Source organism: Lethenteron reissneri, chromosome 40 (genome assembly GCF_015708825.2).
Source record: "Lethenteron reissneri isolate LAM-NWPU_2019-01 chromosome 40, ASM1570882v1, whole genome shotgun sequence".
NCBI lineage: Eukaryota > Metazoa > Chordata > Hyperoartia > Petromyzontiformes > Petromyzontidae > Lethenteron > Lethenteron reissneri.
The window spans coordinates 6121523-6148193 of record NC_083818.1 but is presented as its reverse complement, the minus strand read 5'-3'; the positions used below and the strand labels follow the sequence as shown (position 1 = coordinate 6148193).

Below are 26671 nucleotides of genomic sequence, written 5' to 3'. Positions count from 1 at the left end.
CCCAAGAGGCAAGCGCACTCCGAAGCGGGTGGCAATCGCGACAGGGCGTCAGCGTTCGTGTGGCGGACGCCCTTACGATATGTGGTGACAAAGTCATAGTCTTGGAGAATCTCCAACCATCGAGACAACTGGCCCGATGGTTGTTGAACCCGCAGGGCGTACTGTAGGGCCGCATGATCTGTACGGACGGTGAACCGCCGACCGTACAGATACGGGCGGTACTGCTGAATGAAATAAACAATTGCCAATAATTCCCGACGGGTAACGCAGTACCGCTGTTCGGCTGGAGACAGTACCCGACTACCGTAAGCCACCACATGCTCTACGCCCCCAATGAGTTGGGACAGCACGCCCCCGATGCCCGTGTTACTTGCATCTGTATCGAGCAAGAAGGGTTGTGAAAAATCGGGGTAATTCAACGGCAGAGCCCCCACCAGGGCATTCCGGAGGGCGCGAAAAGCAGCCTCCTCCTCCGGCCCCCAATGAAACCTGACTCCCTTGGACGTCAAGGCATGCAATGGTTTCGCGATCGTAGCGAAGTCAGCCACAAACCGTCGATAATACGACGCGAACCCAATGAAACTCCTGACCTCTCCCACCGAGGTGGGAGTCGGCCAGGAGCTGACGCATTCCGTTTTGGCGGGATCAGTGGATATCCCCGAGCGCCCAACAATGTGACGCAAATACCGCACCGATTCGCGGAGTAAATGGCACTTCTGCGGTTTAAATTTTAAATTGGCAGCCCGCATTTTGAGAAAAACAGCACGCAACCTCTGGAGGTGTTCCTCGAAGGATTTGCTAAAGACGATGACATCGTCCAAGTAAATTAAACACGAATCCCATTGCAAGCCTGCCAAGACCAATTCCATTAACCGCTGAAAAGTTGCCGGCGCAGAATGTAAACCCATCGGCAAGCGGTTAAATTGGAAGAGACCTTGCGGTGTACGAAAAGCAGTCTTAGGTTTTGATTCGTCATCCAGAGGAAGCTGCCAGAATCCAGATAGCAAATCGAGGGTGGAAAAGAATCGCGCCCCCGCCAAGGCATCGAGCGACTCATCCATTCGAGGAAGCGGGTACGCATCTGCCACAGAAATTTTGTTCAAACGCCGAAAGTCGACACAAAACCGCAGTGAGCCGTCGTGTTTTTTCACCAAAACGATCGGCGCGCCCCACGGGCTGTTGGAAGGGGAAATGATATCGGCGGCTAGCATGTCATCAACAGCCGATTTGACATGATCCTTTTCGGCGGGACTCAACCGAAAGGGATTTTGGCGGATTGGCGCGCTGTCACCCGTGTCAATATGGTGTCGCAGCAATTTAGTACAACCAATATCAAATTTGTGTTGACTAAAAAAGTCAGCAAATTCGCTCAGGAGAACTCGCAGCTGCGCGCGCTGCGAGTCGGACAGGTCCACTGAACCCGCGCAAAGCGCATCCAGCCATCCGTCATCACAGTCCGAATGCGGTCGCGACGGAGGATCGGTGGTTACCTGACCCACGAGTGGTTCCTCATAGGGTACCGGCGTTGCGTGTGCAAGCACGGTCCCTTGAGGAACCACGGCCGTTCGCGATCCTACATTAAGGACTGCAATGAAGGGGTCCCCATCCCCTCTCACCATGGTCTGAGCCGCTAGCAAATCGGGTCCATTGACCCCGGCTCGAGATGGTCCCAACAAGACCCCCCGATCCGCAACCCCTTCATTAAACGGCCGACGCAACCTAAGAGGGACGAGCATCTGAGCCCCCGGAGGTACGCGCACAGTTTTTGTCACGAGCGCCTGCACGGTGGCAAACGCCCGACGCTCCGTGGTGGGGGAAGACAAAAATGTAACACGTCGGCCCGATGGGAGCTCGATGCACCCCTGGTCAATCAGGATACGGATGGGCATTTTGGCCAAGAAATCCGTCCCCAACAGGCACGGAACCGCGAGTGAGGAGGAAACCAAAACAGGCCCGGATAATTTAATGTCTCCAATGCAAATAGTGGCGCGGATTTGCCCAATAATGCCCAGCGAGCCCCCGTTAGCAGCATAGCATGGCACGTCAACAGGGAGCAAGGGACGACTTTGAACGGGAAGGATGTTATAAATCAAATCAGATATAATGGTCGCCGATGCCCCTGTGTCAATTAAAATCCGCACCTCCACCCCATCAATGTGACCGACCACAACCGATGATCCCGCCGACGCAGCAACGACACGATGGGCGAGCTCCGACCACTGACCCGGTTGGAGCGCTCGCCGCATTACAGAACAATCGCGCGCGACGGACGGCGATTTTCGAGCCCTGTTCAGTTGAGCGCGCGAGTGTAGTGTCGGATGTGTGCATGGGCCAAACGTGTGAGGTGCCACGACTCGCCGTATTTCTCTGCTGGAGCTTGGGAGGAGACGGCGTGGCGTCCTGACGAGGTGTCGCCCCGCGCTGACGGGGAGCCCGGCATCCTGACGCGACGTGGCCTTGCAGGCCACAGTTGTAGCAGCGTGTGAGCGCCCCAGATGTCCTGGGCTGCTCCTGGCGGCTCGGTCCATTCCGAGCCTGTGGTGCCGCCGATCTCCATTCCCCTCGCCGCTCCACCCCGCAGACCTCCTCCGATGGGGGGGCGGTGGCCGCCATGGCATGGCCGGCCGCCCCCTTGGCCGCCTTTCGACGTAGGGACCGCAGGCCCCCGTGGATGTGGCGCGCGACCAACAGGGACGACATTTCTGCGTCGTCTTGAGCCAGGACGTTGACGTCCAGCTCATCAGCGAGTATCAGCAGCTTCTCAGTCACCATGGCATCCACTCCTTCCTCGTCCATCCGTGGAAAAGCAGCCTTCGCTAGGGCCAGGAGAGCCGTCCGGAAGGCCAGGGGCGATTCGTTGGCGCCCCGGTGCCGATCGTGGAACAGCTGCCTGCAGTCCGAAGGCGGCCCATAGACGGCTGACAGCAGCTGCAGCGCCAGGTGCAGAGTGGCGCGCTTTTCTTTAGGCGCCGAGGTGAGGGTAGCCAGGGCGTCGTTGTCCAGCATCGCCGGCAGCGCGCGTAGAGCCTCGGCGTCCGACCAGTTCGCCATCTCTTGATGAGCGATGAACCGCCTCTTGAAGCCGCCCCAGTCTCCGTCCGCGCCGATGAATTCTTTTAGAGGCGGCAGACGCTGCTGTAACGCGACGTCCGTGGCTGCAGATCGCTCTCCGTCGCTCCCAGCAGATGATACAGTGTGGGCGGGCTGCGAGCATGGCATCGCCGGTCGCTCTGATGTTGACGCGCCGGCCGGTGTTGATGATGTCACGGCTTGTGCTTGGCGCTCAGCAGTCACCTGACGCGGGGCGGCCCCGCCCTCTGCTCGTACTGTAGTGATGGCGGGAAATTTAACCGCGAGCCGCGTCGGGGTGGCGGGAAACGTCGCCGCGCGTCGGCTGCTGTCGTCGACCCGCGCTGCCCCTCCAGCTCCCAGCCGCGTGATCTCCTCCAATGTGGCGGCCGCGGCATAGAGCAGTTCCGCCAGGCGGGAGTGAGCCAGCCGGAGTCCTTCGGCCGACGCATCCCTCCCCTCTTGTTGTAGCGGCGCGGGCGTACTCGGCCCCGGCTGCTCCGATCCAACCCCGGCCATCTCTGGTGGTGATTCGGCCCCGGCGTCTTCCATCTCCGACTCCTTGGTACGTGTCGTCCCTCGTGTGTCCATCGTTGAACGTTTTTACTTCTGGCACCAGATGTAGTAAGTATGTAGGAGGCTTGACGACAGGATCGGAGGCACACTTGTTTATTATATTAACACAGTAATTACGGGTCACTTGGCTACAGGGATGCACAACAGCTAACCCCGCTAACCTATGCCAATCCCTCCATTACGGGGCTAGGGGAGGCTATCTATCCCAGCCTGGTTAAGCTGGGATCCCGGCACCCTGAGTCTCCAGACCAGCTTAGTCTGGGCTCTCGGTGCCACGCCACCGGCTTGCCCTGGTCGGCCCTTATAAGGACAGCGAGCCAGGGGAGCTCTGGGGCCTATTCTAGCAGGTCTTCCTTCTTCTCTGGTTAAAGCTGAGCCCCCGACCCCGAGCCCTCGAGCTCATCACCTTTTATAGGACTCGCCCCCGAGGGGGGGCCCGTGGGGGATGCACATGCGGACGTCGGTGCGAGCGCCACCCTTGTGTACGGCCGTAACCCCGCCCCTTGTGTTTGTTGGCCATCCGTGGCCATGCATAATTACACCTCAACATCCGTAGCCATGCGCGATTACACCTCTACAAATGTACAAAAATTAATAGTTTCAGCCAGTGTAAATTACTTGGTGTCACCGGCTACCACATAGCTGCCTTCCAGGCTGTGTGTGGTTCCTCAAGCCTGCGAGTCGTTCTCGCTCTTTGAGAGCGAGTGAATACTGTGTGCGCGTTAAAAGTTTAAATTATTATAATTGTAAAGTTATACGAAAATGCCGTAATCAACAAACAATTGTTTTAACTTTCTGACCATCCCCCCCCCCCTAACTGGACATCTGTGAAAAAAGCTTCAGAGCTCATCGGATTTCTCCAGGATAAATAAAGATTCTGATTCAGACATACCTATTGGATTACTATACAGCTTTGCTCTAAAATTCAGGGAATAAATTGCACCTTATAGTCTGGGCAACAGGCTAATTTTATATGTGTGTATATATATACACAATGAAAGCCTCGTCAAATTCCAAGGGGGAATAAAATATTTAAAAATACTTTTTTTTAAAACACGCTTTAATGAAATGTACTGTCCGAGCTGCCCCTACCCCTGCCCCCGTCCCCCATCGCCCCTCCCCTCCTTCCACATCCCCCGCCCCTCGGCGTGGCTCCCCCCAAGGCTTGCCGTGACGTCAGGGACCATGGTGATTTACGGCGTGGACAATTAGAGCCGTAAAAAATATTGTTTAAAAATATTTATTTTTAATTTTCAATTATAGAATATAGTATTGTCATCAGTATGACATACCTATACCAAGTTTGCAGTCGATACGACATTAGGAATACGGTTGAAATTGAGTTACAAGATTTTTGGATACGACAACACATACAGTAAGTTAAATAAAAGCGTGTAAAAAGTTTGAAAATATGTTTTCGATTTCTTATGATAGAATACCGAAGGAACCAAGAAGATGAATCCCTGCAGTCACGAAAGCTTTAAATTGAAATTTGACATGCCGTGGGTTGACTTGGTAGGTTAACCTTGCACATATTGACCGATAACATTCCCATTTCATTATCGAACACGAGCGGTATTGAATGTTTTGAAGCGTCACGCTGTGCGGCAATGTTTAACGTTACGAAGTCAGGCATGCGAAATTTAATTTAAATATGTTTAATTGTTACGTTATACCGTTTTCAAAAATCACTCCCCGCCATCCTCTCGCTTGCGTCCGTTTTATTATTTGGATGCTCGTGTGCCTTCAAAAATCTCCCGAGGTACGCACACGCACACATCATCATCTGTTGCATTTACCAACAGGAAGCGCTTCCATTTGAGATCCGAGCTCCCGTTAACAACCTGATGATGCTGGGTGTAGTCTCCAGTGAAACGTCGGTAACTGTTTATGAATGTTCTGAGATTCCTCTCCAACGACATCACCAGTGGCGCTGCTGAAGCAAGCAATATATCTGGCCACGTTCGGTTCACGTGACAATTTAATTCCTGGGCTGTGTCAGGTGGAGGAGGGTTTTACGACACATGCTTTTTACACGACCTAACCCATAAGCAAACAATTAATCTATCGACATTTTTTATTTGTTCCAAAAGCTTGTCGTCAGACTTTTCGTCAGTTCATATTTATCTTTGGGAACAAACTCTCCAAGCTTATTTTTGTTCGTTCCTCAATAATTTCCCGCGCATTTTTCAAGCCGAATTCGACTACGGAAACCATTGCACGCCTAGTTTATAACATTATAAAATTCTGACGAAAAATAACGCATTCGCTTTCACAAGCGAACAATCGATGATTCAATTTCGACTCCAGCCAAGCTTATACATGGTCTTGCGACACGGCATCAGGTGCGGCTCTTGCATATTAAAAAAATATATATAAAAATCCATGCAGCTACAGCATCACAAAAAACGCAGGCGTGCAGGACAGGACTACTGCAGTTCATCGTGTAATTTCCCTTCAGGTTTTTACGGCTTATTTCGGTGGATTAATGACCCGGCGCAGCCATCAGCAAAAGACGGACAGTCTAATTCTGCTCTTTATTCCACCGTATATCATCGCCCGCCTGCGTTATAAAGTGCACCGTGGGGGGGGGGGGGTACACAAGCCCGTGCCTTGCTAGGCACTCGCATGCATGCACGCAATGAACCCATCGCCCTCGCACGTCGAAGAGTGCTGAAGAAAACAACAAAAACCCCACACCCAATACCCAGCAGCTGTCCAACCCTTGATACGGATTCCAAACAGCAGAAACTCCTGCCACTGGGAATTAACCATTGGAATTCCTGCTTGCTCCCCCCCCCCCCCCCCCCCTGTGCTGTGATGCAGGGGTCACGACCCCAGGGAGAGGGGCCGAGGACCGATTGTCATGTCAGTCGGTCAATCACAACGTCAAACAGAAGAGGTCTACAGGGAATTTCCGCAGCCCGACGCGTGCGGTCCCATGCTATGAAGTGGACGTTAAAGACAACTGCAACCCTACTGCAGCTGTTGTCCGAAAAGCATTTAAGTAGTCATGTTTATTAATTACTCCGATGTAATAACAAGGCAGCTGTGCGGACTGGCTCGGGATGTTTCACCCATCACCACCCCGGCTCCCCACTCATTACTTTGATCGTTTATTGACAGGCCGCACTGCGAATACTATTGGTTTGTCGTAGCTTGGCTAACGCAGCTCATGGCAACACACAGATCAAAACACATGGGACAGGCGTATTTCTCCTTAGTTGTTTTAACATAACGAGACACAAACCAATGGACCTGTTCTTGCCTGCCCAGCGCACGCACGAGCTCTCCTCTTGCGAGTTTGGCTGCATGACCGTGTGTTGTTCTCAACTGTCATACTGCACCTGGGAATCCTTTTATAGAATAAAAAAGATGTAACTAACATTTTGCATTTTATCCATCCACTTCTAAATTAGGGCCTCCCCACTCCTTTTGGTCATCGTTTTTTTACCATACTTCACTACCCTGGACAGTGCAGGTTCGTTAAAAGGGTTTACAGGACTGGTTAGGATAATCACTCGCGGCTGGTATTAGCCGTGGCCCAGAATCAAATGGAGGTCACTGGGTCCAAAGCATAATGCGCTAACCACTGCGACACCGCTCCATCTCCTATTCTTTGAAAATACAACTAAACAATAACAGCTGGTGTTTGGCACCACACCTCGTACAGTTTTTGGCTTTATAACAAAAAGTGCATTACCAACACAAGAAATCAACAACCGGTAGCGTCTCTGTGGGAAAAAAAAACTACAATCGTGCCCGTGTCGACGCAACGCAGGAAAACAAATAGCTCTTATTGTGCAGATAAATCCCCCGGCAACACACGCAGATTAAAAACGTCACATTGAATGTTCGCAAAAAGCAAGTGGGCTTGTGTAGGGCACGTCGCTAGAAGGGATGACGTCCAGTGGTTGAGACTAAAAACAGAGTGGCAGGCCAAAGGCAGAAAAAATCCAGAGAGAGAGAATGTCCTTCGCACAGATGGAGCGATGAGATCGACTCGCGTGTAGGTGCTAGAAAGATCGTTACATTTTAGGAGCATGAGAGAGAGAGTGGCAGCATGGGGAGGCTTTCATTCAGGAGAGGATCGATCACGGTGAATGATGATGATGATGATGACATTAAATAACTTGGATTACGTGTCCTGGAGTGTTGAAAATTGGTTAGACACTTCATGACTGCCGTTTCTCGCAGATGAATGAAATTTCCATCAAGATCATCAATAGAAACAAGAACTGGCTAATACGTTGTTTTGAGCCACCAACTACTTTAAATTACAACTCTTTATTGGGCGACCCAAAACCACCACTGTTGAGATACAGGTTTAAATCTGAATAGCCAACCATAATTAAATTGGGTTCTCAGGTATAGCGAGTTCGTGGCCTCAGCCTGGTCAACAATGACTGCGTAAAATTACCTTTACATTTAAGGTTGGTTTTCACTTAATTTGACTAAAGCATATCTACGCAAGCAGGGGCATGAGAAAACGTGTCAACTCCTAGTTTGTGGATATAAAAAAGGGTCACTTTAAGGCAGGGGTCGGGAACCGTTTTGACTGGGAGAGCCATAAAAGCCAAATATTTCTAAATATATTGCATTGAGAGCCTTATAGTATTTTTAACGTATAATAAATTAAATATGTCTTACTTTTAATGCGACTTCTGGTGCTGCATGGTTTTGCTGATGGCCTTGTAGTCTGGTTCGTACGTGGTGAGGTTGAGCTTCATGCAGGCGTTGAGGCCCCGTGACGCGTGAAATTTATCTTCAAAACTAATTTCTGTTTACTTTAAAATGACACAGTATTATTAAGCAATATCACAAGTATTTTAAAATCAGTTCCAAACTGATTTTTTATTTAATTTTTTTCCACTCAAAATTGTCTGGGAGCCATATGCCGTCACCGGAAGAGCCATATATGGCTCGCGAGCCATAGGTTCCCGACCACTGCTTTAAGGGGAATCTCACAAACACTTTGTACACCCCCCTTCCACGGCGCCATCCTCTTAACAGATGTGGCGATACTCTGGTTTGGCAAGAGATGCGAACAGACGCTTAGCCTCATGACTGCAAAGTCGGCAGCAAGATCAGAATTTAAAAATAACGTCCCCCCTCCGCCTGCCCCGACTTTCGTCGGCATTGTGTGGGCCTCCGCCGTACCGCTCGGACGTGGGGTCGGCGCAGTTGAGCGGGAATCGCAGCTCGATGATGTCTCCGTTCTTCTCGCGCAGCTGGCCCTGGTAATCCGTGTAGTACTGCACGAGCTCGGCGAGTGTTGCGAACTTCTCACCGCCGTACAGGTCGTAGTAGTCGCCCGTGTTCTGGATCTTGATGTGCGTCACCTCGCCGTTCCGCCTGCAATCCGTCCGTCAAAGAGATGAGGATTTTTTTTAGCTTAAGCTTAGTTGGTGCCCGAATGCGGCGGCAGTAGCGGCCCCGAGACGCTTTACGAATGCGCGAAAATACGAATCACATTGAGGAAAATACGGGGGGGGGGGGAAGGAGAGGGGGAAAAAAAGGAAATACGACAAATACAGCAATGGTAGATAAGAGACGAGCAATAGAGACAAACAGTGGACTTGTGCACAAACAGTAGGGTAAGAGAGCCACCACCAACTACAACCCACCGCCATCATCTAAATACCTCACCCCTACCAGTACCATCACCCACTACCACCAGCCAAAACCCACCAAATGACCACTGCCTACCATCGCCAACCACCCAATCACCGCTACCATCCCATCACCACTACTACCCACCGCCACCGACCACAAACCACCCGCCCGCCATCCCAAAACCTCCCCCGACATATTATCACCCAGCACTCGCAACCTCACACAGCTGCACTGCAGAAGTAGAAAGCATAGGGATGCCGCAGTGGCGAGATGTTAACTGCCTCACCTGGTATACAGGAGGTCGTCGGTTCGATCACAACCCTGATGCATGTTGTATGTCTGGAGTTCTCCCCGTGTTTGCATGCATTTTTCTCTGGGTCCTCCGGATTTTCCCTCTACAGTTTTTTTTTATTTCCACGTGATAAACCACCGTGTTGGGCTATCATTTGTGGCCATGCCGCTTCTGAAAAAGAGCGATATGGGCTCAGTGGTGACTTACCGGGTAAAATAAAAAGTAAAGTTTAGAAATGTTCATTATTTATTTAATAAAAATTACAAGTATACTGGAACACCGAAACGTGTCCCAACATCTCAAACATGGAGTGCCCTGCTTCGAGATGAGTGACCAATTATTTAGTTTGTGCTTCAGTGCTGGGCCAAGTAACACCAAGTTAGAGAAGGAATACGCAATGCAAAAAAAATCGTCGGTAAGTCTAGATCTGTCCATAGGCTCTGTGCTCCAGGCTGTCAGGCGCATTTTTAAGTTTAGTTAAAAAGAAACCAAACTTTAGAAACGACGTAAATGCATTGACGCTGTATTAAAACATACGAGGATGACGTCGCAGCAACATTGAGAGTGCCATAATAGTGCATTTGACGGTTTGAGTTGATCCTGTTTGTTACACGCATGGTCTCGTTTAGGCAGTTTCCCGGCCATTTAACAAGGGAGATCCGTGGTGCTTCGTGGACACATCAGCAACAACAAGAAAACAAAGACTAAAACCATCAATATTGCAGAGAAGTACAGAGGTTCTTACAGTAACCCTTACAGTCTTGTTCTTTCTCACCAACAATGATTCAAAGTTAAGTAGTTGGACAGCCTGGGATACGCACCTTAACTCTTTTCCGTTCCGAGACGTCTGCAAGTTGCAGGATAGGCCCCATTCGCTGCTGATTCTCGGAATGTGCAAGAGGCTGAGCGTTAATTTTATTTAGAGGCGGAATGCCATTGTTTTTAAAGACACTGTACTCACGGTAGAGAACTGTAGCGACAAGACCGTACTCCATGTTAGCTGGCGCCAAACTGTGCCACATGCCCTGCCACGCGGCCTTGTGGGAGCCTCGGCACCGATAAAGTTATTTTATTTTTTCTTCCGGTTCTGAATCGGAAGAAAAACCTACGACGTATATGTACATCATCGAAATGGCAAAGGGTTAAGTAGTTATCGGGACGATGGGAGCTCATCAATCGTTATCTTGAATCTACCTTTAAGAACAACATTTATTTATAAATTCGATGATGGTTCCTTGGGATTGTAGTGTTTAGCGATTGGGCTAAGGCGACCTCAATGTTTTCGTAAAGTACATAAAAGCACAGCTGTATTACACTGCAATAATACAAAGACAATTAATGAGCAATTCACAATTTACAAGAGAGCCAGGATACTCATAATAATCATCATCATCATCATTTAAATAGATCGCTCATTATTGTCATTGGCTGCTTGATGTTTTGGGCCCTTTGGGCTTGTACTCAGTAACTGTGGAGAAAAAAAAAAGCTCTTCAGGGTCATAAGAACAAAACCCTACAAGGTAAAACCACACCACATGGAGTAGAGACATCAAAAGTGTTGTTGTTGTGTGTTTATTATGAACAGTTTGGGAATCACAATCAGGCCAACTGGAAATGTTTGCTTGCAAAGCTAGAGCATTGACAGTGCTACTTAAACATAGACATACAAATACACGGGAAATGGCTTATTGACAATAAAAAACAAATGTTATATACTCCGAGCTACCAACTTGATCGACGCTGCTATTTAACCAATTGTATCGCAATTGAGCTCTTGGCATCATCTTACGAGACCAATCCATTCAGAACTCTTGCAGGGCACTGTGTCCCCCGCGCATGGTAGATTTTGGCCAACGGAAGGTGATATCACCGAACCATTCTGAAATTCCTTCAAGCGACCTTTTCTTATCTACACGCTATGGAGGAGATCACTTTCCCACACATGCCCTTCAACACAGAAATGTTCATCGCAGGGCGATCTAGGAGATCAGCTAAATTTCGTTAAAACCAAAAAGTTCATGCTTTTTTCCCTCACGAGGCAAGCATTCATTGGTGACTGGGCTGAGAGCATCACCCCACTCCACTTGAGAACCTAGTTAAATTGCAGGAGGCCGAAACCCAGATTTGAACCCAAGATTTCAGCCGTGCCAGCTCAGTCCTCTGACCCACTGAGCCACCCAGCCGCCACCCCAATAGACACAGTACAGGCGGTCCCCCCCACTTTTGTGACACAACACATTCCTGTAAATCCCCGTCATAAATTGGATAGTCGGAAATCGGACCCTATTTTACCATAGACAGTAGAATCAGTAGAAACATCCCTTGCCACACCAAGTCACAGCAGAAACCAGATTGACTCTGTTCAAATGTGTTGTGTTGGAAGATGCGCTGTCAAACAAGTTTCCGCGTCGCAAATCGATTCGTGGTGGCGTTATATAAACAACGTAAATGTGGATCGTGTATATCAGACTGTCCCACGTAAACTGGAGACCGCTTGTATTTGAAAGCGAAGCAGCAAATTCATTTTCAGGCCATGTGTGCAACATTGACCCTTGCACAAAAACTCCACTTGCCAATATCGTGAAAGTGATTTATACGGTGCGAGACATATGAAACAGGTTAATGACGGCTTCCAAGAAATTCTGTGTGCTTGCCATGGACAGCTGGCAAACACAGCACTTGGCAATCCCAAATTCTCATTTTCCAAAAACACTACACAATATCCACTGTAAGCAGATTAAAAGCTTGAAGCGAATTCATGAGTGCTTTTCAGGAACTGTACACGACCAAATACACACACACTCACACCCCCACACTGAGACAAAGATCACAATTTAGCCCGCGGAAAGCCTGCATTGAACACTAGGCTAAAAGTGTACACGAGGGGGTGGTGCAGTCGGCACCACGCATGCCTTGCCACCTTCGTCTCCCCAACGCTGGCGTTAAAGACCACACCAGCAACCACGGTGGCGAGATGTTAACTACCTCGCCTAATATACAGGAGGTAGTGGGTTCAATCCCGACACCGACGCCTGTGTATTTAGAGTTTGTATATTCTCCCCGTGCCTAGATGGATTTTTCTCCGGGTCCTCCAGTTTTCCCCTCCACATTTAGAATCAACTTATCGTTAAGAGTATTTGGCTGCTATAAATGTACTCGTGATGATAAGCCACTTCTTTGGGCTACCATTTGTGATAGCCAGGTCGCTTCTGGAAAAGAGCTACAGTATAGAGCTCAGTGGGCCTTAGCTGGTAAAATACAAATACTTTAAAATAGTCTACGACCGTACGCCGAGCTGACCGAGAGAATCTGGGCCAAGAACAAATAAAAAATCGCCACTGACGTTGCACACCACGGGGAGGAAGTGATCGCAAATCACCGGAATCGTGGAGCCAAGTGCTCACTTATTCAGCCAACGCCGATCATTTATACGAGTAGTGGTCGAAATTTACTACATTCCGTCATGAACCCAAGGAGCCTGGGTTTGATTCCCACCCGTACCCTGTACTGTACATGTGTAGGGGTGTTAGAGAGAGAGCCCGTTATGCATGGCAGCTTATGGCAAACAAACACAGTGGGCGGGGCTACGTGAGTGCACGGGGAGGTGCTCTCTACGACGTCCGCGCCAGGCACCCTGGGGGGGCTGATTCGGAGTTATGATCCCCCGGGGCCCCACCCCTCAGCGGGGGGTTGGGTATAAAAGGGGATGTGTCGGAGGGCTCGGGGGGAATGTTAAGCTAACCAGTGAAGACTGAAGACGTCTTAGCTAGAGCCCTGGACTCCCCTGGTTCGCCGTCCTTATCAGGGCCGAACAGGACCGAGCCAGCGGCGTGGTCCCGAGAGCCAGAGCCGGTGCTCTTGTCAGAGCTGGTCTGGGACTCAGGGTACCGGGCCCGACTTACCAGTGTCGGGCCAGATAGCCTCCCCTAGCCCGTTAGTGGAGGACTAGGAGGCAGGCTAGGAGTAGCTAGCGCGTGTATCCCCAGCTAGCCGGGTGAGGGGGCCGATACCCCCTCTAGTGTTGTATGCCACAACCGTGCTGTGTGAAATAAACCCGTGTGCCTCCAACTCCGGCGTCCAAGAGTCGTGAACTGTACTACACATGCATGCGACTCGCTCAAGTTTACTTGATTCAGCCTAAACAGAGTACCTGGTGCTGTGTGATAAATATTATCAGCGATGGGTGAACAATGAGAACACAGAGATGGTGAGCCATGCATTGTAGTTAAATCTTGACTTAAAGCTTTCGTGACTGCAGGAATTCATATTCTCTGGGTCTTTCGGTAAAGCCACGTAGATAGAAAAGTAAAAATAAAAAATAATAAAATATTACGTTTCCATCGCAACACAAGCAATCGTCATCAGGTGAAAAAATAGAGCGGGAGAGCTACTGAGGCAGGAAAAAAAGATATAGAGCGCTGATGAGGCAGGATGTTATAAAGGTTTGAGATGGGTGTAGCCTAAGGGTCATAAGCGAAGTGGGTGGGGCTAGAGATGAAATTTGCATGTCAATGTAAGATCGGAGAGCTGAGCTACCTCCACGACGACGAAGCTGTGGAGGTGGCCATTGTATTGTGAGAGATTAGCATGTCAATGTAGGAAAACTGAAAACTGAGATGGGCTACACCCATCTCAAACCTTTATAACATCCTGCCTCAGCAGCTCTCCCACTATATTTTTAACCCGATAACGATTGCTTGTGCTGCGATCGAAACCTCGTGATATTTTATTATTTTGTATGATTATTTTTGTATCTACGTGGCTTTACCGAAAGACCCAGAGAATATGCATAGTAGTTGCCATACCATCTACTTGGTCGTGCAACACCACTAACTATTTCTTGAGAACAACATTTGCCGTGAGAGTCGTGGTGAATATAAAATACGTAAAAACTCAAATGCCCACTTGCAGTCTCAAGAGACCGTAGAGAAAAGCTGTTTCAGCAAGTACCTATGGCCAGCAAGGGACATGAAGGGTTGGTATGGCATGTGTCAAGTCCAACATATGATGTTTCACTCGCACCAACATTATTTGAACACGCCAGTCACTCTTTATGAAGCTGGGTAAGAACCTAGGAGGAGAGACCCAGGTGAGGTTTAGATATCACATGCCACTAATATTGTTACCACATAATACATGATACCGGATACCCAAAAATGTAACATGTCACTCAAATCATTGTGAGGTGAGTGAAACCAGTTCCACTGTTCACAGTTTTATGCAAGTGTAAAGGAGTAACTCGGCGGGAGACGACTTCACGGGTAGCACACTCTTTTATTTCACCAACTTATAGTTACACGGGTGACTAACACCCACTCAGTTACACGGGTGACTAACACCCACTTAGCTACTCAGGTGACTAGCACCCACTCAGCTACACGGGTGACTAACACCCACTTAGCTACTCGGGTGACTAACACCCACTCAGTTACACGGGTGACTAACACCCACTTAGCTACTCGGGTGACTAACACCCACTCAGCTACACTGACACGGGCTCTTACGCCCCGTAGCCTTCCGGAACACACCCGGCCGGGGTGTCCGTCTCGGCTCTGGGTACCACCGTCCCGACCCACACGGGCGTCGGACTACGGGTCCCACAGTCTCGGCTCCGAGCCACACAGGGCCCCGGTCCTGACAAGGACGGCGGGACTAGGGGTCTCGGGCCACTACCTCCTCCACTCCGTCTTCGGTCTTCAACTGGTTAACAACGACCTCGAGTGCTCTCGCGCGTCCCCCTTTATGCACCTCCTGCGGACGTCGCTGAGAGCACCCATCCTATTTGACCAATCACTGCGCGCTGGCTACGATCCTCTTTTCCCACCTCGTGTCAGCGCGCCTCACCACCGGCGCGCGCGTCCATACCACGCCCACATCGCGTGCCCAACCCCGCGCCCCGTGATCCATCACTGTCGGCGCACGTCAACACCACCACTACATCACCCCCTACCACATAGCTCGCAGCCGACCCGGCTGCTATAAAATTATACAACACCCCCTCCCCCCCATGTGTGCCCCGTAACACAACAACAACAACATAACAACACAACACAACACGAACACCCCCATCCGCAAAAATCAGCAAATGCCACTACAACAGCAAGAACAATATGTACAATCCGGTGAGTGGCAACAATAAATGTGTATGCAGAAAAAAAAAAGAAGTTTTTTCTTTTTTTTTCTTCTTTCCGACTCGTGCAGCGTCCCAATCTTTCCGAGCGTCCCTTGAACGGGACATTACCCCGGCAGAGGGGGAACACGGCGGCGAGGTCGGGTTTGAGAAAAAAAAAAAAAATTTCATGAAAAGTGTTGTGTCCTAGCCCGAGTCCGCCTTGCCGGTCCGTCGTACGGCACCAGACACGGTTGACCGTCCGGTGGTGCCGGCAGTTCAGGAAGGCATGGGCCAGGCATCGGGGCTCCGCGCGTGCCGCGGGGTTCCGGTTCCCGACGGTCAACAGCCGTCAGGTCCGAGACACCTGGGGGTGGGTCAGGTGGAGACACGTGAGGATCAGCCTGCGACACATCCCTCCCCGAGTCAACGGTCACATCACACGCTCGGTCGTTACGGCACAAAACGGGGTCACGCGGCGCCGCGTAGGGTTTCAGTCGGGAGGGGTGCACGTACCAACGGCGTTTTCCCCATTTAATCTGTATACTCTGGGGTCGTGCAACCCGCACAATTTCCACTGGTCCCCTCCATGGTCTCAACAATTTGGGGGACGTAGCCAACGGTGCATGTGGACAATGCAGCCAGGCCTTATCGCCTGGTTCCCAATCGTGCGTATGCACCCTCCGTCCATGCAATCGCTCATTCGCGATCTGCCGAGACCGCGAATTCAATCTCGCAGCCTCTCGCGCTTCAGCCAATTTGGCGATATTAAACTTGATGTGGTCTGCCAATTTAGATTTGGCCCGTGGCTGGGAAATCCCCAGTTGGACGTCCATGGCCGGATCGGCCTCCCGCCCATACATAAGAAAAAATGGAGAAAACCCCGTCGCCGCATGAGGGGCCATTCGATAGGCCGCTAGTACCCCCGGTACCTGTAAGTCCCAATCCACCTGGTCGTCGCAGACCTGTTGGCACAGCATAGACGTAATCGTCCTGTTCAGACGTTCAACCATACCGTCAGTCTGCGGGTGGTACGGGGAGGTACGTACTTTCTTTGTACCCAACAGGTCGCACACCTCGCGCAACAAAACGCTCGAAAAATTCTTCCGTTGGTCCGTCAGCAAGCGTTCGGGGGCGCCTTTGTCCAAAACATAACCTTGGACAAAGGCGTCCGCCACTGCCGCAGCCGACTGGTTGGCGAGTGGCCATGCCATGGGCCAGCGGGTGAAGTACTCTACGCCAACCAGCAGGAACTTATTTCCCCGAGGTGTAGCGGGAAAGGGCCCCAAGATGTCTAACGCAACCAATTCGTTTGTGCGCGAAACCTGAATGGATTGCAGCGGTGGGTTAGCCGCTATTGGTGGCGGTTTTCTTTGGGCGCACCCTACACATCCCTTAAGAATGTTCGCCACGTCGTTGCCCATCCCCAGCCAATAGTAGTCTCGCTGAATGAGGGCGAGCGTTTTGTGAAAACCCAGATGCATGAGTCGTTCATGAGCAGCCAGGACGACCCTACCCCGCATAGCAAACGGCACCACGAGCGCGTGACGCCGGGACATATTGTCCCACTTCATCAAGAGGTCCTGTCTGCACACCCAGGAACCGACCTGCGTTTCCCCTCCCTCGGGAGCGTCAACCTTCCGACCTAGCGTGAGTAGGGAGCTGTCGGCCATTTGCAGACGGCCCCACTCGATGAGAGGCAGCGCTAACAGCGAGTCCCTCCCCGTGGGAGCGTCGACCCCCGTAGTATCCGTGGCGGCGAGCACAACTTCCGCGGGGACAGCGACAGATGGTTTACACCACGCCGATCCCAACAGACATGCGCATTCCGTACGCGGCGGCAACCGCGACAAGGCATCCGCATTCGAGCGGCGCAATCCCTTGCGGTAAATCGGTGTGAATTGGTAGTCCTGAAGGACCTCCAACCATCGGGACAATTGGCCGGATGGCTGCGCCACCCGCATAGCGTATTGGAGAGCCGCATGGTCCGTGCGAACCGTAAAATGACGGCCGTAAAGATACGGCCTGAATTGCTGTATAAAAAACACAATCGCCAGCAATTCACGACGTGTCACGCAGTAGCGTTGTTCCGCGGGGGACAGAACCCTGCTACCGTAGGCGACCACCCGTTCGACCCCCCCGACCACCTGTGAGAGCACTCCCCCGATACCCGTGTTACTGGCATCCGTGTCGAGCACAAACGGTTGCGTGAAATCGGGGTAACACAAGGGGGGAGCCTGCACCAAGGCGTCACGAAGGGAGCAGAACGCAGCCTCCTCTTCCGGCCCCCAGTCAAACCGCACACCTTTAGCCGTCAAAGCGTGCAGGGGCCTGGCTATGGTGGCAAACTGCTTGACAAAACGACGGTAATAGGAGGCGAAACCTATGAAGCTGCGGACTTCAGTGACAGAGGTTGGCGTTGGCCATGAGCTGACACAGTGCGTCTTAGCAGGGTCTGTCGAGATCCCTGAACGACTAACGATATGGCCCAAATACCTGACCGATTCCCGAAGCAGATAACATTTAGCCGGTTTAAATTTAAGCTTAGCGGAACGCATCCTGAGGAACACCGCTCTCAGTCGCTGGAGGTGCTCCTCAAAAGTCCGGCTGAAAACGATGATATCATCGAGGTAAATCAAACAGGTGTCCCATTGGAGGCCTGACAAAACCAATTCCATGAGCCTCTGGAACGTGGCGGGAGCGGAATGTAAGCCCATGGGCAATCGGTTGAATTCAAATAGGCCTCCCGGTGTCCGGAAAGCGGTTTTTGGCCTCGATTCGTCATCGAGGGGCAATTGCCAAAATCCCGAAAGCAGATCGAGCGTCGAAAAAAACTGTGCTCCCGCCAAGGCATCCAGCGACTCATCCATCCTGGGGAGCGGATACGCATCGGCCATTGAGATTTTGTTCAGGCGGCGGAAATCGACACAGAACCGCAAGGACCCGTCCTGTTTTTTAACCAAGACGATAGGAGCACCCCACGGACTGGAAGAGGGCGAAATGATGTCGGCCGCCAACATGTCATTAACCGCCGACTGCACGTGCTCCTTCTCGGCTGGGCTGAGCCGGAAGGGATTCTGTCGAATAGGGGCCGCGTCCCCTGTAGCTATGTGGTGGCGCAACAGGTCTGTGCAGCCAATATCGTACTTGTGCCTGCTAAACACGTCAGCGAACTCGAGTAGCAAGCCCCTCAATGCTCCCAACTGCACACTGGACAAGTTACTAGATCCGGCACACAACGAGTCCAACCACTCTGTCCCCTCCTCACTTTGAAGATGCGTATCGGCACGCGAATCCGCGTGAGCAACGAGCTGTTCCTCGACGGGTAGCGGCGCGGCGTGAGCCAGCACCGTTCCCTGTGTAATCACGGCCGGCCGCGACCCCGTATTCAGGACCATAACGAACGGCTCGCTGTCCCCCCTCACCATGGTCTGAGCTACCGCCAAGTCGAGGCCCCCTTTTGCTCTGTTAGACGGCCCCAACAGAACTCCCTGTGCCCCCGCATCCACCCCGAGGGGTTTTCTCAACCGAAGGGGTACCAACATTTGCGATCCCGGGGGCACCCGTACAGTCTGAGTTGCCAGCGCCTGCACCGTCACACAAACCGTGCGTATTTTAGTAGGACTCGTCAAAAACGCAACCCGCCGTCCCGATGGAAACTCAATGCAGGCCTGATCAATGAGAATTTTGATGGGCATTTTAGACAGAAAGTCCGTACCTAGTAAACAAGGAACGGCCAGCGATGATGATACAAAAATAGGACCCGCCAATTTGATATCGCCAATACAAATAGTCGCCCAAATCTGGCCGATGATTCCCAAGGATCCCCCGTTCGCCGCGTAAAATGGTACGTCCACCGGCAGAAGGGGTCGACATTGGACGGGCAGAATGTTATAAATAAGGTCCGAAATGATAGTGGCCGACGCACCCGTGTCCACAAGCACCCGAACCTCAACCCCGTCAATAAACCCCGTTACCACGGACGACCCGGCCGACGCAGCCACTATCCTGTGGGCCAATTCGGACCATTCGACTGCTTTCGGGCCGTGTACGAACCCCCCTCGCCGAACCGAACCCTCGGTACCCATACGCGGTCCCCCCACCACCAAGCGGCGACCCGAACGTGCCGTGTATGAGGACCGAGCGTGTGAGGTGCCGCGACTTGCCGGGTTTAGCTGGGATGACTTGTGGCCCTGGTCGTCGTCCGGACGTGGTCCCGTGGCGCGCTGACGCGGAGCCCGGCACCCGGACGCGACGTGGCCCCGAAGGCCGCAGTTGTAGCAGACGACGAGGGACGTCGTAGGTTTCGGTTGCTCCAGCTTGCGGGATGAACGTGTGGGCGAACGACCTCCCGTTCTCCACTCCCCCGGTCTCGAAACGGCGAAGGCCTCCTCCCGAGCCGCAGCAGGCTGAGGTCCGGCGACCGTGGCGGCCGGTGCCCCGTTCCCCGCCGATGCGCAGACGACCGTCGGCTTGCGCTTGAGGACTTCGTAAGCGTGAATACTTGTGGCAATCCCCAGGGAGCAGATGTCCATTTCGTCCGCCGTATTGATGGGAACTCCCAAGTCGTGAGCCAACGCCAGCAGCTGCTCCGTCACCATGGCGTCCTTCCCTTCCTTGTCCATGCGGGGAAAAGCTGAGTCCGCCAGGGCGAGCAGCGCCGTGCGATAGGCGAGCGTTGTTTCTCCAACCACCTTTCGCCGATCGTAGAAATGGTGGCGACAGGTCGAGGGTGGCCCGAACACCTTAGCCATCAGGTGTAGCGCGGCCTGGAGTGTTGAGCGGGACGACCTCGGGGCAGATGTGAAGGCTTCAAGCGCGTCGTCGTCGAGCATCGCTGGCAGCGCGCGCAGGGCAGTGGTGTCGGACCACCCCGACATTTCTTGATGTGCGAGGAACCTTCATTGGAAGGCTCCCCAGTCGCCCCCGTCTGCCTTGAACGCCGACAGCGCGGGCAATCGTTGCTGGAGGACTCGGTCGTCGTCGTCGTCGGAACGATTTTCCCGCGCGCCGCTGTGGTTGCAGAAAATGTCGGCTCCGTCTGCAGGCGCATAATGGAGAGCTCCGGCGCGCGCCGATGACGCGGGCTGCGCTGTGTGGAGATCTCCGGCCACGTGGTGTCCGCGCTTCCCGCCAATTGGTGGCGGACCCTCAAAAATGGCGCCAACTTCAAAACTTTTGGCGCGAAGCGCCTTCCGGCGGGATCCCTCCAGCCGCGCTCCCTCCTCCAACCCCGCAGCCGTCCCTCCGCCCGCTGGAACGGAGATTTCCGCCAAAATTGCAGCGGCGGCGAGCAGCAACTCCGCCAGGCGGGAGTGTGCGTCCTGTAGGCTGGTGTCGGAGGCAAGCGGAGCATCGGCCATCGCCGCGAAGTGCTGCATCGGCGGCAACTCCTCGTCCTCTCCTCCCGAGGTTGGTGTCTCCGGTACGCCGTCGTCTCCCCGATCTTGCTCGTGGGTACGGGTAGTCTTCCTTGTGTCCATTCTTCTTGAAGACAGGTTTACTTCTGACGCCAGTTGTAAAGTAGTAATTCGGCGGGAAACGACTTCACGGGTAGCACACTCTTTTATTTCACCAACTTATAGTTACACGGGTGACTAACACCCACTCAGTTACACGGGTGACTAACACCCACTTAGCTACTCGGGTGACTAGCACCCACTCAGCTACTCGGGTGACTAGCACCCACTCAGCTACACGGGTGACTAACACCCACTTAGCTACTCGGGTGACTAACACCCACTCAGTTACACGGGTGACTAACACCCACTTAGCTACTCGGGTGACTAACACCCACTCAGCTACACTGACACGGGCTCTTACGCCCCGTAGCCTTCCGGAACACACCCGGCCGGGGTGTCCGTCTCGGCTCTGGGTACCACCGTCCCGACCCACACGGGCGTCGGACTACGGGTCCCACAGTCTCGGCTCCGAGCCACACAGGGCCCCGGTCCTGACAAGGACGGCGGGACTAGGGGTCTCGGGCCACTACCTCCTCCACTCCGTCTTCGGTCTTCAACTGGTTAACAACGACCTCGAGTGCTCTCGCGCATCCCCCTTTATGCACCTCCTGCGGACGTCGCTGAGAGCACCCATCCTATTTGACCAATCACTGCGCGCTGGCTACGATCCTCTTTTCCCACCTCGTGTCAGCGCGCCTCACCACCGGCGCGCGCGTCCATACCACGCCCACATCGCGTGCCCAACCCCGCGCCCCGTGATCCATCACTGTCGGCGCACGTCAACACCACCACTACACAAGCAAAGAAAAGATCCCCCGTATAGCCTTAACAGACTGTTTGGGGAAAGTGCTGTTAGTGAGCAGCACCTATGAAGGCCGGCACGGCACACGAGGGGGGTGGGTGGCCAGCACCACGCCCGGCCGCATTTGTCTCCCCAATGGCGATGCTTACACATGACAGCAGGTACTCATTTGAGACCAAGCTGACCTAGGTGAGGCCCAAGACCAGTTGACATAATCGTTACTGGTATCGGTCATGAGCAGAAATTGAACTAGTGTCAATGAGTTCTAGTGCGGATCGGTAACCGCAACACTCTGCTCCACACCATGCAAACAAATGCGCACACACATACACACAGGCACATCCTTACACGCAACTTAAATGGGAGAGATTTAAATGGGAGAGATAGAAATAGCGCAACATAGCCTGTACGATGAATGGTATAGGTTCTGATTAACGCCACAAACAGAGCCAACGTTCGCCGCCACATGCCTTCTTTACGGTGGCCTCGCGCTTAACACAGACCGTCACATGCCGACACCGTGCGTAAAAATCCACGTGCGGGATTTTACGAACCTGGTATTAAGAGACGCCGAGATCAATATCGGCGCAGAGCCGCGCGCGCCCCCCCCCCCCCCACTTCCCCAGCGTGCTTGTGAATTCACGGCGCTGCCAATCCATGGATTAAAGTCGCCCATTCAAATACCCGGCTTGCGCGAGCGCTGCTCCGGTGTGTCACAGATTAGCGGGAGTCGACCCGAATTGCTCTGGCGCAAGAGGGCTTGGGCACGTCATGACAGCGCGCGTGCGTCAATAGACAAAGTTGACAGTCGGACTGTGTAATGGATAGAGTGTTACATTTTAGGACCGTGGGGCGTGTGTGGATCCAGGACTTTTTTTTCCACCGTGAGCGGGAGGGGGAAGCACCATCTGTTTGGGACGATGAGAGTCTCGGAGAAGGGAGTGAGAGAACAAGAGAGTGAGAGGTCAGAGAGAACTACAGGCAGGATGGAGAGATGGAAAGATCGGAGAGTGGAAGCAGATTAAGAGATGAGATACAAGTGGAGTGTTGAGCATAATAAGGACGGAGAGATTGCAGGAAAGGAGAGGAAATGAGTGCGAGTGTGCGAAGGGAGGGGAGGAGCGGGTGGGATAGAGGGACGGAGAGAGGGAACGGGAGAGGTGGCAGGAGGAGGGAGAGGAGAGAGGCGAGAAGAGAGGGGGAAGGGCAGAGAGATGCGGGAGGGGAGGAACCCACGTGATGTACACATGTCGAACCCTTGTCCATCCGCTGCTGGATTAAGGCCTCCCCCACTCCGTCCAATGGGGCCGGGGGGAATAATCGAGCATACTTCACCACCCGAACCCACCTCACGGAGAGCGTGAAATCCCCGGGGTTGCTCTTGCTGGGTCGGGCAAGGAAGCTGCCATCCACGCCACGCGTCATTAGCAGATGTTCCGCCTCGATCCCTGAAATGTTGGGGTGGAACCATCTGTGGTGGCAGCACAGAGCACACGGGGAGGAAGAAAGTGGAACAGGTCAGTACTCTGCAGACAGCGCATTTGGAGCGGGGGAAAAAAATACAAGAACGGAAAATATCTAACTGAACTCTCTCCACATGTTTATTACGATCAAGGTACCTGTGGAACCTCTAACCAAGTCACCTCAGCGGGGTTGATCTAGTCACTGCTGGATCAATGCCTCCCCCCCCCAAGCCATCACTATTCTCTCCTGATCCCGCGATGTAATAACCAAACTGCATAGTGCATCTGGACGTGGCCGAATCCACTTTCGTGGAGTAAAAATACCTCTCGGGAGTATCCACTCCCTTTGGGCTGCCACTCTGTCATTTAGTCTCGACCACGAACCTGACTGGCACAGTTGAAGTATCAGTGGGCGATGAAAAAAAAAAGCCACTGCAGGATACAAATATGGCTTTTCACTTAAATCAGGCTCGCCAAGTTGCGAGCGTTTAAGTTTACAAATACCAGGAAATTGACATGTGGTGAAACACTCCGTACGGGACAACCATCTCAACTTGCCAACAACGTTCTGACTCAGGTGAGCCGGCGCTTATGCGGGGTAGGTTTCTTGCGACATGCACGTTTGTAGTTTTATGCTCAAAATGTGTTGCAGCGAGTTTGCCGAGATGGCTCGGGGGGGGGAGGGCTGTCCAGAGCACACGGAGCTGGCACCATTCAGATCTTGGGTCGAGATCCTGGTTTTCAAATCCGGGTTTTAGCCACCGGTAATTAAACTGGGTTCTCAAGTGATGCGGGGTGATGATGGTCACGACCCAATCTTGATTTGAAGCTTTCGTGACTGCAGGAATCCATACTCTTTGGTTCTTTCGGTAAAGTCACGTGGGTATAAAATAAAATAAATCACGACGTTTCGGGCGCAACACAAGCGTCCGTCATCAGGTGGGAAAGCTTTTCCACCTTTCCCACCTGATGTGACTTTACCGAAAGAACCAAAGAGTATGGTCACGACCCAGTTTCTAATGACTGCGTAAAACAATCAAAAACAATTTGTCGTAGACCAGCCCCGAGGATTTAGTTTGTTGTTCTTCTCCCGCACCTCCAATTAGCATGGTTGGCTACGTGCGGTGCGAAAGAAGTTCAAAGTAATTCTAGATTTGAAGTTTTCGTGACTGCAGGAATCCATACTCTTTGGTTCTTTCGGTGAAGTCACGTAGGTGAAAATAAATAAAAATGAAAACAACTAAATTAAATCACGACGTTTCGGAGGCAACACAAGCTTCCGTCATCAGGTGGGACAACCACAGCAAAAAGAAGTTCCAAGTAGATACATACATGTTAAATATATTTTAGAATGACGTGTGATAACCAATCGTGGCAAGGGATATAAAAGGTAGCTTGGATATAAAGATACCGAGAGGGCACAGACTCAAATAAAGAGCAGTCTTGAAATCATGTGGATCACACACGTACACAAAAGATGTACCACCTTCTTTTGCATTAGCACATTCTGCATTACCAATCATCTGGTGTGTGCAGTATGCATTGGAGAGCATCAATATCTGAAATCAGAAGACAGGTAAAACATGGAAAGGTGGGCCATGGAGGGCCACACAGGCAGTCGAGTTTGGGAAACTTTCCTGAAACTAAACCAAACTACGGGCACATTGTAAATGTGACCACAAAAGCTATCGTCTAATCACTACAACAGATGATAAAAGTACAGCAGCTTCGGCTATGTCAAGAATGTATTATACAAGTGTCATCATCCCTCTAAACCTCCGAATGTGCGCCATAGTCATGGGGGGTGCACGCAACATTGGGATTTCATTCCAGACCTTCTTGGTTACCCCGTGCCCTTATAAATCTCAACGTTCATCCCACAAAGTCCCATCACAAATAGACGCATTTTCTTTGGTGCACAAATTTAAACGGCTGTACGCAGTATGGACCTAAAAACTCAATTTCCCTGTACAAGAATGTGGGTAAACCGTGTTTGGTCGACAGGTATGGGATTTTGGAATCCCAGGTATCCTAGGACTTGAGAGTCCCAGGTGTTCACCAACACGGAGGCTGTGATCGTTTAGAATGTTTCTCTCATGAATGCGTTGAAGATCACTCAAGTTTTTTGGTTTAAAAAACACAAGTATTTAAGGAACTTGTTAGCAAAATGTGAACCTTGCCATTCAAATTGCTGTTCAATTATAATTCATTATGGATATTACCTTTATGTACAAGTCCGTACAATTGAAGGCCATAAACAAACATGCTTTCGCACTTACAAACAGGTTTAATTGCCAAATCTGCCCAAAAAAACAAGGCATTTCTTTATAAACAATGCATTCAACATGACGGAGCTGCCCTGCCTGAAAAATATCGAACGCATTTTTTCTTTTACAAATTGTTATCGAACAATGTGCGATTGCAGCAATTCAGCTCGTAACACAAACAGAACCTGATATTTCTTTTTTTTTCCCTCTTCATTGAACCCCGGATAAATGTTTTGACAAGTGTATCCTGAACTCACTCCGTTCTACTCGCACTACCGAGAGGTTAAAATTACACGTTCGCTCGCCCGCCAGCCCGCTTGCTCGCCGTTTATGGGGGGTTTACGATTCAGCTCATTGCACAACGCGGCACCCGACGCCCGCGCAGAACAAACGTGTGATAAATTGTACGGGCCGAAGAGAAAAAAAAATAAGGCTTGGCTTTGTCCCGCCGAGGGCAGGATATGATTAAGCCGATGTGCGTTGGACAAAAAAAAACCCAAACTCAATGGCGGTGTTTGTGTCGGAGACATAACCGGGCGCTCAACCCGGCTCGCTTTGTGTTGTGCAACGTGCTTCCTTCCTCGACATTGTCGGCCCCTCCTGCCCCCCACCCACCCAAACGGCAGGCCCCCGCTGAGCGGCGAGCTGTGTGCGCGCGCTCACACTCCCCTCGCTCACAAAGGAGCCTCACCTTATCCTGGCACGGGGGGGCCCCCTATCCGACGCGTCACGGTTATTGTTCGGCGAGCTTGTTGCCGCCGTCGCGGATGCCACTGGGCGCTGAATACCCGAGCGAGAAAATATATACGAAAAACGAAGCGCGATTCCCGATTAACGGAGGACCCCTGTAGCGGTTAAATGGATATTGCTTTACATTTTTTATTTTAATTTATCCTGGGTATGACTTTACCCTGCAAAAACTAAGAATTCATCAGAATAATATTTTTTGTAGAAATTGTATTTTTTTTAATGTATACAGCATTTGGAGAGAATTTATGATGCTAATCATTCAAGG

The 26671-nt window shown here is 51.7% G+C and overlaps 1 protein-coding gene across 2 annotated transcripts in view; it reads right to left on the bottom strand.

The window, feature by feature from the left end:
- LOC133352296 (tyrosine-protein phosphatase non-receptor type 11-like) overlaps nucleotides 1–26671 on the bottom strand; it is a 104868-nt gene that overhangs the window by 59282 nt on the left and 18915 nt on the right. For both annotated transcript variants that reach the window (XM_061567857.1, XM_061567858.1), the window contains exons 2-3: nucleotides 23275–23397; nucleotides 8806–9000 (exon numbers count right to left, since the gene is read on the bottom strand). In XM_061567857.1, coding sequence (XP_061423841.1) covers nucleotides 8806–9000; nucleotides 23275–23397 — 318 coding nt within the window. The remainder of the gene's footprint in view (nucleotides 1–8805; nucleotides 9001–23274; nucleotides 23398–26671) is intronic.